A 13,910-nucleotide genomic window follows, 5' to 3' on the forward strand; every position below is an offset into this window, starting at 1 on the left:
CCCCCCCAATTTTGATACCCAGCCATGATAAAGCCCGACAGCTGGGGGCTAGTATTCTCAGGCTGGGGAGACCCATGGTTATTGTGAGCTTCCAAGCCTAAGAATAGCAGCCTGCAGCCGCCCATAATTGTCACATCCATTAGATGCGACAATCCCAGCACTTTACCCAGCTCTTGCCACTGCACCAGAGCAATCGAGGTAATATAAGGGGCTAATGTCAGCGTCCAATAAGCCCTGGATTAATAATGGGATCTGTCTATGAGACCCCCCCATTACTAATCTGCAAGTGAAAAGAAATAAACACAAACACTGAAAAAATCCTTTATTTGGAATAAAAGACAAAAAACTCTTTCACCAACTTATTAACCCCCAAAACACTCCTGCAGGTCTGACGTAATCCACACGAGGTCCCAGGATGATTTAGCTCTGCTACATCTGAAACTCACAGCGAGCGCCATAGAGCATAACTGCCCGCTGTGAGGTTCAGGCAGAGAATGAATGAGCTGTGCGATCAGCTGTGATGTCACTAAGGTTAGTTGCAGTCACAGCTGTAGGTTCCCATGGTCCTACACCTGTGATCACAGGTAACCTGACCCCAGGTGACCTCAATGAACTCTCACTGAGTTCACAGACTTGCTTCTCCTGGCAGAAAACTTTGTATTTTTTTGCCAAGAGATGGAGATTTGGTGGTTTTCCATAATTGTTAGATTTTTCTCAGAGCTCAACAGCCCTGCACAACAGCAGCAGGCAGCAAACACACCTCAGCTTTATACTGCCTAGTAATCACAATCTCTGTTATGGAGGATTGCAGTAAAGTTGCGCTCTGCTGAAAACCAGCTATCAATATAAAACCCATAGGCAGTCAGCTATACTGATTTATTTTACAGATAATCAAATCGATAGGTTACTGTATATGAGCAGATTGTGCACAGAGGCAAAAAATGTATTCTAAAAGTAGAATAAACTTGAGTAGACCTCATTTTGATTTTTGGACTAACCCTTTCAGCTTTCTATAGATGAGAAATAAATCAATGTACAGCAGTACAGCCCTTTGACCTACCTAACGTTACATTAACTACTCTAGCTTCACAAATGCTTATAGCGACAAGTGCATCTCAATAAATTAGAATATCATCAAAAAGTTAATTTATTTCAGTAATTCAATACAAAAAGATAAACGCGTATATTATATATAGTCATAACATACAGAATGATCTATTTCAAGTGTTTATTTCTGTTAATGTTGATGATTATGGCTACAGCCAATGAAAAACCAAAAGTCATTATCTCAGAAAATTGGATTATATAAGACCAACTGAAAAAATTATTTTAAACTCAGAAATGTTGGCGCCTACTGAAAAGTCTGTACAGTAAATGCACTCAATACTTGGTCAGTGCTCCTTTTGCATGAATAACTACATCAATGCGGCGTGGCATGGAGGCTATCAGCCTTGGGCACTGCTGAGGTGTTATGGAAGCCCAGGTTGCTTTGATAGCAGCCCTCAGCTCGTTTGCATTGTTGGGTCTGGTGTATCTCATCTTCCTCTTGACAATACCCCATAGATTCTATATGGGGTTTAGGTCAGGTGAGTTTGTTCACCAATCAAGCACAGTGATATCGTGGCTATTATACCAAGTATTGGTACTTTTGGCAGTGTAGACAGGTGCCAAGTCCTGCTGGAAAATAAAATTTCCATCTCCAAAAATCTTGTCGGCAGAGGGAAGCATGAAGTGCTCTAAAATTTCCTAGTAGATGGCTGCGCTGACTTTGGTCTTGATAAAACACAGTGGACCTACACCAGCAGATGACATGGCTCCCCAAACCATCACTGATTGTGGAAACTTCACACTAAACCTCAAGCAGCTTGGATTGTGGCCTCTCCACTCTTCCTCCAGACTCTGGGACCTTGATTTCCAAATGAAATGCAAACTTTACTTTCATATGACACACCACCTTGGACTACTGAGCAACAGTCCAGTTCTTTTTCTCCTTGGCCCAGGTAAGACGCCTCTGGCGTTGTCTATCGGTCATGAGTGGCTTGACAGAAGGAATGCGACAGTTAGAGCCCATGTCCTGGATACATCTGTGTGTGGTGGCTCTTGAAGCACTGACTCCAGCAGCAGTCCACTCCTTGTGAATATCCCCCAAATTTTTGAATGGGCTTTTCTTAACAATCCAATCAAGGCTGAGGTTATCCTGGTTGCTTATACACCTTTTTTTTTTACCACACTTTTGCCTTCCACTTAACTTTCCATTAATATGCTTGGATACAGCACTTTGTGAACAGCCAGCTTCTTTTACAATTACCTTTTGTGGCTTACCCTCCTTGTGGAGTGTGTCAATGACTGCCTTCTGGACATCTGTTAAGTCAGCAGTCTTCCCCATGATTGTGTACCCTACTGAACCAGACTAAGGGACCATTTTAAACGCTTTGTAGGTGTTTTGTGGTAATTATTCTAATTTTCTGAGATAATGACTTTTGGGTTTTCACTGACTGTAAGCCATAGTCATCAACATTAACAGAAATAAACACTTGAAATAGATCACTGTTTGTAATGACTATATAATATGTGTTTCCCTTCTTGCATTGAATTACTGAAATAAAGAACTTTTAAATAATATTCTAATTTATTGAGATGCACTTGTACAATTAAATAACATGTTTACTGTTCCGTAGACATTTATGTAAGTACCTTGTGACAGAGCTGGTTGCTGGGTAATCCCTTGACCAAGCTGATCCGTCAGCCACAGCTGCATGCGAATAAATGGTTCACGTCCTTTCTGGGTCAACTTACTCCACGGTTTGGGTCTGGACAACATGTCACTCACACTGCCTTGAGATAATCCCAGGACCTGGGTCAAAGCATGAGTTACAGTGATTATACAACAAAATCATTACTGTAAGTTCTGGGAATGTGCAGCAATCAATCTTTATACACAATAGATGACTGGGATTAACTTCTTAAATTTGATATAAATATCAGGGGTGGCATTTCTCAGGTCTGTTTTTAAACATTTTTGTGTCTTAATAAAAATTTAGATATCTAAAAGTGCAGAGCAGCTACAGTCAGGGCCAGAAATATTTGGACAGTGACACAAGTTTTGTTATTTTAGCTGTTTACAAAAACATGTTCAGAAATACAATTATATATATAATATGGGCTGAAAGTGCACACTCCCAGCTGCAATATGAGAGTTTTCACATCCAAATCGGAGAAAGGGTTTAGGAATCATAGCTCTGTAATGCATAGCCTCCTCTTTTTCAAGGGACCAAAAGTAATTGGACAAGGGACTCTAAGGGCTGCAATTAACTCTGAAGGCGTCTCCCTCGTTAACCTGTAATCAATGAAGTAGTTAAAAGGTCTGGGGTTGATTACAGGTGTGTGGTTTTGCATTTGGAAGCTGTTGCTGTGACCAGACAACATGCGGTCTAAGGAACTCTCAATTGAGGTGAAGCAGAACATCCTGAGGCTGAAAAAAAAGAAAAAATCCATCAGAGAGATAGCAGACATGCTTGGAGTAGCAAAATCAACAGTCGGGTACATTCTGAGAAAAAAGGAATTGACTGGTGAGCTTGGGAACTCAAAAAGGCCTGGGCGTCCACGGATGACAACAGTGGTGGATGATCGCCGCATACTTTCTTTGGTGAAGAAGAACCCGTTCACAACATCAACTGAAGTCCAGAACACTCTCAGTGAAGTAGGTGTATCTGTCTCTAAGTCAACAGTAAAGAGAAGACTCCATGAAAGTAAATACAAAGGGTTCACATCTAGATGCAAACCATTCATCAATTCCAAAAATAGACAGGCCAGAGTTAAATTTGCTGAAAAACACCTCATGAAGCCAGCTCAGTTCTGGAAAAGTATTCTATGGACAGATGAAACAAAGATCAACCTGTACCAGAATGATGGGAAGAAAAAAGTTTGGAGAAGAAAGGGAACGGCACATGATCCAAGGCACACCACATCCTCTGTAAAACATGGTGGAGGCAACGTGATGGCATGGGCATGCATGGCTTTCAATGGCACTGGGTCACTTGTGTTTATTGATGACATAACAGCAGACAAGAGTAGCCGGATGAATTCTGAAGTGTACCGGGATATACTTTCAGCCCAGATTCAGCCAAATGCCGCAAAGTTGATCGGACGGCGCTTCATAGTACAGATGGACAATGACCCCAAGCCTACAGCCAAAGCTACCCAGGAGTTCATGAGTGCAAAAAAGTGGAACATTCTGCAATGGCCAAGTCAATCACCAGATCTTAACCCAATTGAGCATGCATTTCACTTGCTCAAATCCAGACTTAAGACGGAAAGACCCACAAACAAGCAAGACCTGAAGGCTGCGGCTGTAAAGGCCTGGCAAAGCATTAAGAAGGAGGAAACCCAGCGTTTGGTGATGTCCATGGGTTCCAGACTTAAGGCAGTGATTGCCTCCAAAGGATTCGCAACAAAATATTGAAAATAAAAATATTTGTTTGGGTTTGGTTTATTTGTCCAATTACTTTTGACCTCCTAAAATGTGGAGTGTTTGTAAAGAAATGTGTACAATTCCTACAATTTCTATCAGATATTTTTGTTCAAACCTTCAAATTAAACGTTACAATCTGCACTTGAATTCTGTTGTAGAGGTTTCATTTCAAATCCAATGTGGTGGCATGCAGAGCCCAACTCGCGAAAATTGTGTCACTGTCCAAATATTTCTGGACCTAACTGTATATAATGGTAGTATAGTCTATTTAATAATTGGTTAGATGTGTGGTACGATGTGTTGGAGATGCAGATTTCCAGAACCTCAGTCATCCTTTCAGACAGTGTTAATTCACCAAAAGCAAGAGATTGGGAGGCGTTCCGACACTACATTATGCCACGGTTTTAACTCTTTCATAACCTATTTTGGATGCTCTACGCCTAAAATACACTTCATGTTGGACCTATCAGTACTGAGAGAAACAGAATAAAGTAACTGTATTTGATAAAACTCTTCTTAAAGAGGACATTTCATCAAATTTTCATGTTGAACTAGACAAACAATATCTTTGTGACTTCAGAATAGCATTTTATTCAGAGATATTATCAAAGTATTTGGCACTGAATGAGTTAACTTTTCTAAAGTTTACGTGGGTGTGATCAGTTTTCACTGGGGGCGTGTAATTCTTCCCAGTACCCCTCCTCCATTTCTAAGCAATATCAAGTTCTAATGGGTTACCATGGTAGCCAGGAGCTTGATGGCCCCTGTCACCACCATCTTGATACTCCTGAAGCCCAGCCTGATGTTAATTTCATTACACGCTGCAATACTAAAGTATCTATCTATGTATATATATCTATATATATAATTGCCTTATTCTGTCTGTCTGTCTGTCTATCTGTCTGTCTGTCATGCTCCGAAATTGTGTCCTTACGGTGACACAAAGCTGATTGGCCGCTGGACTCGCCATGGCCCCGCCCCCACACACGGATTGGCCTCTCGCCCCGGCTCTCTGCAGGCCCCGCCCCCCTCACGCAATGCAAGCTCGCTCTGGCCCAACTGACACGGAGCCCCGATTCCCAGGTGAGTACACACACACATCAGATCACACTCACTCTCACACACACCTCACACATCACAACATGCTGGGATATCGCTTGCTTCTACACCGGCTCCGTCAGGATCCCGGCAGCGCCAGACATAACCTTGCGATGCTGGGATCTTAACGGAGGCCGTGAAAGCTGGTAACCATTATACACATCGGGTAACTAAGGTCCCTTAGTTACCCGATGTGTATCATAGTTACCAGTGTACACCGGCTCACACTCACTCTCACACACACCTCACACACACATCACATCGCATCCACACATCAAGGTCCTGCAGCTGCGGAACATACATAACATAACAGCACACACACACACACATACACACACAAATCAGATCACACTCACACACACCTCACACATCACATCGCATCCACATACTCACAACATCCTGGGATATCGCTTGCTTCTCGGCGGCGATATTGTGCTGTGAGCTTCCAGGACCTGACGGAGGATCACATGGCCAGAAGCATGTGATATCCCCGGATGTTGTGAGTATCAGCGCGTATGTGCAATATCGTCAGTGTCTGTGTGTGTGAGTGTATGCGATCGGGTGTGTGTGAGTGGATGCGATCGGTTGTGTGGGTGAGTGGATGCGATCGGTTGTGTGGGTGAGTGGATGCGATCGGTTGTGTGGGTGAGTGGATGCGATCGGTTGTGTGGGTGAGTGGATGCGATCGGGTGTGGGTGAGTGTCGGCAGAGGAGCACGGCGTGCTGGAGGAGGCTGGGAGCAGAGAGGCTGATCTTGGGGAAGGCTGGGAGGGGGAGGCTGATGCTGAGGGAGGCTGGAAGGAGAGAGGCTGAGCAAACGTGCTCCATCCGCCATACTGCGTACTCCCCATCGTGCTGCATCCCCCATGCTGCGCACTCCCAAACGTGCTCCATCCGCCATGCTGCGCACTCCCCATCGTGCTCTATCCGCCATGCTGCACACTCCCAAACGTGCTCCATCCGCCATGCTGCGCACTCCCAAACGTGCTCCATCCGCCACCATACTGCGCACTCCCCATCGTGCTCTATCCGCCATGCTGCACACTCCCAAACGTGATCCATCCCCCATGCTGCGCACTCCCAAACGTGATCCATCCGCCATGCTGCGCACTCCCCATCGTGCTCTATCCGCCATGCTGCACACTCCCAAAAGTGCTCCATCCGCCATGCTGCGCACTCCCAAACGTGCTCCATCCGCCATGCTGCGCACCCCCCATCATGCTCCATCCGCCATGCTGCACACTCCCAAACGTGCTCCATCCGCCATGCTGCGCACTCCCAAACGTGCTCCATCCGCCATGCTGCGCACTCCCAAACGTGGTCCATCCGCCATGCTGCGCACTCCCAAACGTGGTCCATCCGCCATGCTGCGCACTCCCAAACGTGGTCCATCCGCCATGCTGCGCACTCCCAAACGTGCTCCATCCGCCATACTGCGCACTCCCAAACGTGCTCCATCCGCCATACTGCGCACTCCCCATCGTGCACCATCCGGCATGCTGCGCACTCCCAAGCGGATGGAGCATGATGGGGGGTGCGCAGCATGGCGGATTGAGCACGTTTGGGAGTGCGCAGCATGGCGGATGGAGCACGTTTGGGAGTGCGCAGCATGACGGATGGAGCACGTTTGGGAGTGCGCAGCATGACGGATGGAGCACGTTTGGGAGTGCGCAGCATGCCGGATGGTGCACGATGGGGAGTGCGCAGTATGGCGGATGGAGCACGTTTGGGAGTGCGCAGTATGGCGGATGGAGCACGTTTGGGAGTGCGCAGCATGGCGGATGGAGCACGTTTGGGAGTGCGCAGCATGGCGGATGGACCACGTTTGGGAGTGCGCAGCATGGCGGATGGAGCACGTTTGGGAGTGCGCAGCATGGCGGATGGAGCACGTTTGGGAGTGCGCAGCATGGCGGATGGAGCACGTTTGGGAGTGCGCAGCATGGCGGATGGAGCACGTTTGGGAGTGCGCAGCATGCCGGATGGTGCACGATGGGGAGTGCGCAGTATGGCGGATGGAGCACGTTTGGGAGTGCGCAGCATGGCGGATGGAGCACGTTTGGGAGTGCGCAGCATGGCGGATGGACCACGTTTGGGAGTGCGCAGCATGGCGGATGGAGCACGTTTGGGAGTGCGCAGCATGGCGGATGGAGCACGTTTGGGAGTGCGCAGCATGGCGGGTGGAGCACGTTTGGGAGTGCGCAGCATGGCGAATGGAGCATGATAGGGGGTGCGCAGCATGGCGGATGGAGCACGTTTGGGAGTGCGCAGCATGGCGGATGGAGCACGTTTGGGAGTGTGCAGCATGGCGGATAGAGCACGATGGGGAGTGCGCAGCATGGCGGATGGAGCACGTTTGGGAGTGCGCAGCATGGGGGATGCAGCACGATGGGGAGTACGCAGTATGGCGGATGGAGCACGTTTGGGAGTGTGCAGCATGGCGGATGGACCACGTTTGGGAGTGCGCAGCATGGCGGATGGAGCACGTTTGGGAGTGCGCAGCATGGGGGATGCAGCACGATGGGGGGTGCGCAGCATGGGGGATAGAGCACGATGGGAGGTGCACACCTCCCCCCAACACACACACACACGCGCACTGCACAACACACACACACTAGGAATCACAAACAACGCCCTACACAGACACCCACACACACAGACAACGCTGCACACACAAATATACGCACATACTGCACAACACACACATTGCTCAAAACATACCTCCCCCCAAAACACACCACACACACACAAACCGCACAACACACACACACACACAACGCTACAGACACACAGCGCTCCACAAACAACGCAACACACATACAACACCGCTCTCACCCACCGCGACACTCAGAACATGTACAGCGCCCTACACAAACACTTGGTAACTACACACAACAACATCTATATAATATATATATATATATATATATATATATATATATATATATATATATATATATATATATATAACAAAAATCATACATGAACTACACAATACGTAAATTCTAGAATACCCGATGCGTAGAATCGGGCCACCTTCTAGTATATATATATATATATATATATATATATATATATATATAAAAGAGCCGTTGTGATTACTTGTGGTTACTCGCTAATCTCGCCCCCCGCACATTACACACGCGGCTCTGTCTCCCCACACATTACCATACAAAGCTTCGCCCCCTGCACATTACCACATGCGGCTCCGCCTCCACACATTACCATACACAGCTCTGCTACATCCACACTCTAAATCCCTCCTGACCCCACACAAACTTCACCTCATCCAGCACCATGGCAACCAGCACAAAAGTCCTGCATACACTGAGGAGCTGATCATGTGACCCCTGACTCCTCTCCTCCATGTGACAACATCACAGGTCCTGTAAGCACAGACACAAATCCTGTTGTGTACATTGCACACTCACACATTTCAAGCTGAGCTCATTCAGCCAATGACAGACAAAGGCCGCGTAATGCTAAATTGCAAAATTGCAACTCCCAGCATTTTTCACCTCACGTTTTCGTTGATGTCCTGCAGCCAGGTCCAGGTGTGATTAGTAAGCACACATATATATATATATATATATATATATATATATATATATATATATACACATACACTAGCTGTTCCAAGCCAGCTAACGCCCATTCCTATGTAACTAATGTTACTGGTCATTAATTAAACTAAAGTTTATAATGACAACATTCAGTAGCGTTGAAGTGGTTGAATTACGTGTAAAGGAAGTTGATAATTGTCGACTGGCAACGAAAATGTGACGTGAAAAATGCTGGGATTTCCAATTTAGCATTACGCGGCCTACTGTCATTGGCTGAATCAGCTCAGTTTGAAATGTGTGTGTTCAACTCCCAACATTTTTTATGTCACGTTTTCATCATCATTATCAACTTCCTTTACATCTAATTCAACCACTTCAACGCTACTGAATGTTGTCATTATTAACTTTAGTTTAATTAATCACTAGCGGCGTTAATTACATAGGAATGGGTGTGCCGAGATGATCTATCTAAAAATGATCTAAAAAAACAAACAAAAAACAGTTTACACAATCTTTTAACAAAAATTAAAACCTTATTTGGTATGGCGGTGGTTGGGGCCTCGTGATGAACTTCCAGCTGCCACAGTAATCCATCGGCACCATGTGATTGTGTGACGCCCTGGACTAGCCAGGTAGTCACAGGTAGACCCCCGCACTACACCTGTCCCCCAATAAGGTGTCATCAGCCAACCATTAAACCCTAGTCACTTCTCTCAGTGCTTGATGGACACACCAGGGGGCTGAGCCAGGCGGTTAGCCACGCCCACCGAGGAGTTCAGAGGGCCTGAGGCAGGAAACACAGTCAGAACAGTTTTAGGCGTACTTTGCACACTACGACATCGCAAGCCGATGGTAGTGATGCCGAGCGCGATAGTCCCCGCCCCCGTCGCAGCTGCGATATCTTGTGATAGCTGCCGTAGCGAACATTATCGCTACGGCAGCTTCACATGCACTTACCTACCCTGCAACATCGCTCTGGCCGGCAAACCGCCTCCTTCCTAAGGGGGCGAGTCGTGCAGCGTCACAGCGACGTCACACGGCAGGCGGCCAATAGAAGCAGGGGGCGGAGATGAGCGGGACGTAAACATCCCGCCCACCTGCTTCCTTCCTCATTGCAGCTGGGACGCAGGTAAGGCGATGTTCCTCGCTCCTGTGGCTTCACACACAGCGATGTGTGCTGCTGCAGGAACGAGGGACAACATCGTAACATTGGTCCTTCCGAAATTATGGAAATGACAGACGCTACACCGATCATACGATTTCGTCACTTTTGCGCTCGTTAATCGTAGTAAAAACGATTCACATACTCCGATGTCGACAGCGACGCCAGATGTGCGTCACTTTCGATTTGACCCCACCGACATCGTACTTGCGATGTCGTAGTGTGCAAAGTACCCCTTAGTGTTAAGCAGTGGAGGAGGTCAGGCCTGTAGGACAGGCCTGTGACAGTCTGACAGGTGCCGGGGTTGGAGCCCGGGCACCTTTGGCTAGGAGGCAAACGGTGGCCTTAGCCTGCAGGAGCCAGGAAGACGGCTCGGTGGAACCGTGGTGGACCGGGACAGGGTAGTGGCCCTCCGGTACCGACCCGGGGAACCGACTCGGAAACCGGAGCACGCAGGGGGGTACTCAGACCCTGAAACAAGGTCCAGAATCTACTTGACTGAGTTAATTAACTGATTGCGGTCTGGACTATAGGTCCTTTCCCACCCAAGTCCCGACTGAAGACAACAGCCCAACGAGGGGGATAGAAAGCCACCGCACAGGCAGAGAGATCCCACGGGCCAGCGTCTGCGGGCAAAAGGGCTCTCCCGACATCCAGCCGGGAAGCGCAGGCAACCCAAGTACACAACACGGTGCAGGAGAAAGGCCAAGACCATCGAACCGGGTGGGGGACCAGACGCAGCCGGCTGCGGGCACCGACCACCATCAACTTGGTTTACCAGAGACTTGTGTGTGTCAATAACAGTGAGTACAACAGTGCCATCCGGCCGCGCACCGCCCTGCACCGCCCAGCTATCCCCAACGGGTCCCGGGGCCACCATCCCTGCCCACGGAGGGGTTAACAACTTGCTGCATAACATCTTCCCCGGGTGCCCCGTAACTGCAGTGGTGGTGTCTACCTTCACCACATCCCGTGGGTGGCGTCACAAACTCAAGCACGGCTTCGGCCGTACACCTACCTAACCCCCACCAAAAGCGCCAGCATCCCCTTTCAGAGCGAAGTGACCCCGGGTCCTGAGGCGCTCGAGCCACCCACCAACGAGCCTGGATCCGAGCGGCTCGGCTGCAGCCAAACGCGGGGCGGTACAATTGCTTCATGGACAGTGTACATTCGAATGAACCTGCACACCGGTTACAACTTATGTAGCTCTGACAGAGATTGACTGCGGCTTCTAACTGGTTAAAGAGCATGATTTGGAGCCAGCTCTGATTGCTGTTGTTAGGGTATGTGCGCACGTTGCTTTTTACCTGCTTTTTACCTGCTTATTTGCTGCTTTTTCTTCTGCGCTGTTTAATGCCAAAATGGATGTGTTCTTCTATTCAAGCAAAGTCTATGGGAATTTGGGTTTCTTGTTCACACTATGTTGTTCAAAATGCTGCCTTTTTGTGGCAGAACTTTGGTCAAAAACTCAGCTTTGCAGTGCAAAACCCAAATGGCAAAAACAATTGACATGTTGCTTCTTTGAAAAGCTGAGTTTTTGACCAAAGTTCTGCCACAAAAAGGCAGCATTTTGAACAACATAGTGTGAACAAGAAACCCAAATTCCCATAGACTTTGCTTGAATAGAAGAACACATCCATTTTGGCATTAAACAGCGCAGAAGAAAAAGCAGCAAAAAAGCAGGTGAAAAGCAACGTGCGCACATACCCTTAGAGGCAGGCGTTGACTATGTAACACAGTAGGCACCTACCGTCCTGAAGCCACACAATATGCCCGTAACTGATGCAAGGTGCATAAGTTAGGATAGGGTTAACAGTGTGATCTATCAAAATTTTAACCCCTTCCTGCTGTGGCCATTTTCGTTTTTTGTGCTTTTGTTTTTTCCCTCCACTTCTTCCAAGAGACATAACTTTTTTTCCGTTAATATAGCCATATGAGGGTTTGTTTTTTGCGGGATGAGTTGTACTTTTGAATGACGCCATTCATTATTCCACATAGTGTACTGGACAGCAGGAAAATAAAATTGCAAGTGTGGTGAAACTGTAAAGAAAGTTAAATTCCACAGTGTTTTGTTGTTTTTCTTTTTCTTTTTTATTTACCAAGTTCACTATATGGTAAAACTGACCTGGCAATATGATTCCCCAGGCCAATATGTAGATACCAGGCATGCAAAATTTTAGTTTTTTTTTTTATTTAAGTGGTTAAAAAAATTCAGGGAAAAAAAATAGAAAATGGCACCAAAAGTGCCATTTTTAATTAAGACCTGTAACATTCTAATAATTGGGATTTGGGGCTTAGCTTTTTGCTCCCTGTGTTAGCGGTTTTAATTATATATTTTGGTGTAGATGTGATGTTTTAATTGCCTTTTATTGCATGGAATTCTGGCATTTAAAATTTTTTTCTCATTATACTCTTTACTGATTGGATTAATTTATTTTATATTTTGATCTATCGGGCATTTTGGAAAGCTGCGATGCCAAATATGTTATTGTTTGATTCTTAAATTATTGTTTTATTTTCAATGTGGCAAAAGGGGGGTGATTTGAACGTGTTTTTTATTTTGCAGATTTTTAAACTTTTTTCCACTTTTTACTGCTTTTTCTAGTTCCTTTTAGGGGACTTGAAGCTGTGATATTCCTAATGCTTGTGCTGTACAATGCAGTGCATCAGCACCACACTGTACAGCAGAAATACCGGTCTCCTATGAACGCCAACTTGCATTAACAGGAAATTCGTCATGACAAACACGGGTCATCAACTGACCCCTGCCTATCATAACAACCCATCATCAATCCACATCAATCCTCATGGAGTCACTGATGGTAGTGGGTAATGGCTCACTCCCCGAGATGCATGTTACATCCCATTCCCACTGTCAAGAGATTGAAAGCAGGATTTAACCCCTTCAGCCCCGGGGCACTTTCCGTTTTTGCGTTTTTGTTTTTTGCTCCCCTTCTTCTGAGAGCCGTAACTTTTTTATTTTTCCGTCAATCTTGCCATATGAGGGCTTTTTTTTGTGCAGGACAAGTTGTACTTTTAAATGAAACCATAGGTTTTACCATATGGTGTACTGGAAAACAGCAAAAAAATTCCAAGTGTGGAAAAACTGCAAAAAAAGTGTGATGGCACAATAGTTTTTGGGATTTTTTATTCACGGTGTTCACTATATGGTAAAACTGATGTGTGGGTATGATGCCTGAGGTCGGTACGTGTTTGTAGACACCAAACATGTATAGGATTACTTGTATCTAAGGGGTTAAAAAAAATTCACAAGCTTGTCCAATAAAAGTGGCGCACATTTTGCGCCATTTTCCGAAAACTATAGAGTTCTCATTTTTTTGGGATCTATGGCTCAGTGCTTATTTTTGCGTCTCGAGCTGTCATTTCTAATGGTACCATTTTTGCGCAGATACTACGTTTTGATCGCCTGTTATTGCATTTTGCGTAAAACTTGCGGCAACCAAAAAACGTAATTTTGGCGTTTGGAATTTTTTTGCCACTACGCCGTTTACCAATCACATTAATTGATGTTATATTTTGATAGATCGGGCATTTCTGAACGCGGCGATACCAAATATGTGTATATTTATTTATTTTTTAACCCTTTAATTTTCAATGG

General features: G+C 46.3%; 1 protein-coding gene across 2 annotated transcripts in view; it reads right to left on the minus strand.

Moving 5' to 3' along the window:
- The window catches only part of CUX2 (cut like homeobox 2), a 645,762-nt gene that overhangs the window by 23,293 nt on the left and 608,559 nt on the right, over positions 1-13,910 (minus strand). For both annotated transcript variants that reach the window (XM_075323846.1, XM_075323855.1), the window contains one exon: positions 2,695-2,854. In XM_075323846.1, the coding sequence (XP_075179961.1) occupies positions 2,695-2,854 (160 nt within the window). The remainder of the gene's footprint in view (positions 1-2,694; positions 2,855-13,910) is intronic.

The sequence above is a fragment of the Anomaloglossus baeobatrachus genome, chromosome 1 (genome assembly GCF_048569485.1).
Source record: "Anomaloglossus baeobatrachus isolate aAnoBae1 chromosome 1, aAnoBae1.hap1, whole genome shotgun sequence".
NCBI classification, from domain to species: domain Eukaryota; kingdom Metazoa; phylum Chordata; class Amphibia; order Anura; family Aromobatidae; genus Anomaloglossus; species Anomaloglossus baeobatrachus.